This window comes from Eimeria mitis, genomic scaffold (genome assembly GCF_000499745.2).
Source record: "Eimeria mitis Houghton genomic scaffold, Emh_scaff3902, whole genome shotgun sequence".
NCBI classification, from domain to species: domain Eukaryota; phylum Apicomplexa; class Conoidasida; order Eucoccidiorida; family Eimeriidae; genus Eimeria; species Eimeria mitis.
Window position 1 is genome coordinate 1 of NW_024015304.1, and position 2,308 is coordinate 2,308.

Sequence of the window (2,308 nt, forward strand, 5' to 3'; positions counted from 1 at the left end):
AAGCGGCGGAGAGAGAGGGAAGCACAGCAGGTACGTACAACAACACCAGCTGGGCTACAGGCAGCTATTTGATTGCATGTTGTACTGCGCACGCAACCACTGGTATCTCAGCTCGCGCACGGAGGCCCCCCTACGACGTTCCAGACCTGGTGAACTGGTGTTGAAGCTGAATCGCTGTCTCATTCTAAGTGAAGAAGCCATCTGAAATGCAGGACCCCGAAGACTCAGTCGTTGCGCACAGCCTCTATGACCCCCACCTCGAACCCCAGGAAGCAGATGGGGAACTTGAGGACCCGTCAATGCTCCCCTCAACCGGCGTTGGATACGAAATAGAAAAGCGTGACCAGATCAGAGAGGGTATGAGTACAAATACAGATGCATATACGCCTGTGTATGTTCATGCGTACCTATCTATATGTATAGACGGACGCGTAGAGCCATATGTATATGCATGAATATGTATGCAGCGAAGTGTCACATGCACTCATACGTACATGCGCGTGCACGCTTAGCTTTATGTGAACCTTATATATGCGTTCACATATTGACTGTATATGGCTTCAGATGAGGCGGCTACAGGTGCAACGCAACACAAACACGTAAGGCAGGGTAGCGTTTGATTGGATTGCGTAGCAGTCATGATCTACGATGCTTTAGAAGGGAAAGAAGGAAGGAGCAAGACTGAATATAGGTGCTTCTATTCTCTCTCTGTCTAAACCCTCATTTTAAGATGAATGCCGCGTGCTGTTCACCTGTTCAGTAATTGGCAGTTCCCCCCTTTCTTGAAGGAAGCAGCCACATGCAACCACCGCACCTGCAGCAGCAGCAGCAGCAGAAGCAGCAAAAGCTGCAACAGCAAAAGCTAGCAGCGCCGCGACTAGTGCAGCAAGGTGAGCTGCAGTATGATCTCTGCATATAACGTGAGCAGCAAAGACGAGACTGCAGACGAAGAGAGCTTCGCTGCTGACGACGACGAGTCCCAAGCAGAGGCAGATGCGGAGGTAATGTTGTTATTTAAATTTGATGCAGTTTAGAGTTTATATTTAAGGGCTTGCAAACGACAGGCGAATGAAGAAGAGGAACTCCAAAAAGAAGAGCAAGTTGATGAACAGGAGGAAGCGGAACACAGTACGGTCTCTGCTTGTCTTCTGCTCATTTTCTTTCGTTTCTTCCTTCTTTTGATTCTCACTGCTCTCTTAATAACTTTAACACGATATTACAAAATAAAACAAATTTCATGGACCCCATTACACCGCAGATTTGGAACAGAAGCTCCAAGAGGCAGCCGGTGAGCTGTCGTCGTCTGCGGCGACCACACACGCCATCGCTTGGGTTGATCATTTGCCTTTCCCGTCGTTCCGTCTGTTTGAAAACACAAAAAAGATAAAGATAACTAACTAAGACCGCTAAACACTCATTCACGTTTTTCTGTGTACAGGAAAGGCTCAGCCCCCGCCGCCGAAGCTGCCACCTGACGAGGCGCGAAGGCTGCTCCTCTCTGTAAGGTTAATTAATCCCGTCTGAGGTTTCCAAAGATGAAAGGACATGGAACTGTTTGCTTTCGGGGCAGTACGGAGCTGGGCTCGAGGACATTATAAATCAGATGTAAGCACGGGCAACGCTGCGTAAGAAATAGCAAAATGCCACATCACGAACGCAATACAAACGCCCGTTCTACTAGACTAAACTAAACTATTAAACTAAACTATTAAACTAAAATACATGGAAGAAACCTTAACTCCACTCGTATTCCCGTTTAACTGACTTGATTTCAGCATCAGCGCACATGCTGCTGTGCCCGACTTGCTAGGGACGAAGGCGCGGAAAGACCAAGCAGAGGGAAAGAGCCCCGTGAAGCCCCCCTTGTACTCAAAACCTCGAAATATTAAGCAGCCGACTGCAGCAAGCTCAGCAGCAACGGGTCCTGTCGCATCTTCCGCAGCAGCGGGAGCCCCCGGGCCCCTTGCAAGTTTGCCTGCAGGGGGATCTCCGGCGCCCCCTGCAGGATCTTTTGGGGGGTAAGCCCCAGGCTCCCTTGCTTGTAGCTGCTTGTGGGTGGACAGAACTACGCTCGGCGTAGGCGCGAATTAAGTAAACCCATCAACACAGATTGGCATTCGAATCCTTCCGTGTCAACTGTAAGACGTGAGAAGAGAAAGCAACTAACGTCATTCCCATTCAGTAAAACCACATCGCCTCGCCTGTAGGAGCTTAGCTCGGGCAGTATAGCGAGCTGTAGATCCTAGGTGACGGCAGTCCTAAGCAGCAATAGAATAAGTGTAGCTAATTTAAGAGCTCTCCTAAAGCA

At 49.3% G+C, this 2,308-nt stretch overlaps 1 protein-coding gene across 1 annotated transcript; it reads left to right on the forward strand.

The window, feature by feature from the left end:
• Positions 1-206: 206 nt before the first annotated feature.
• Positions 207-2,022, forward strand: EMH_0070660 (uncharacterized protein; the record flags this gene model as incomplete). The annotated part of the gene is made up of 6 exons (XM_038022659.1): positions 207-357; positions 637-691; positions 929-1,001; positions 1,065-1,128; positions 1,439-1,505; positions 1,776-2,022. 6 exons carry the CDS (start codon positions 207-209, stop codon positions 2,020-2,022), a joined length of 657 nt encoding a protein of 218 aa, XP_037878513.1.
• Between the last annotated feature and the right edge of the window lie 286 nt (positions 2,023-2,308).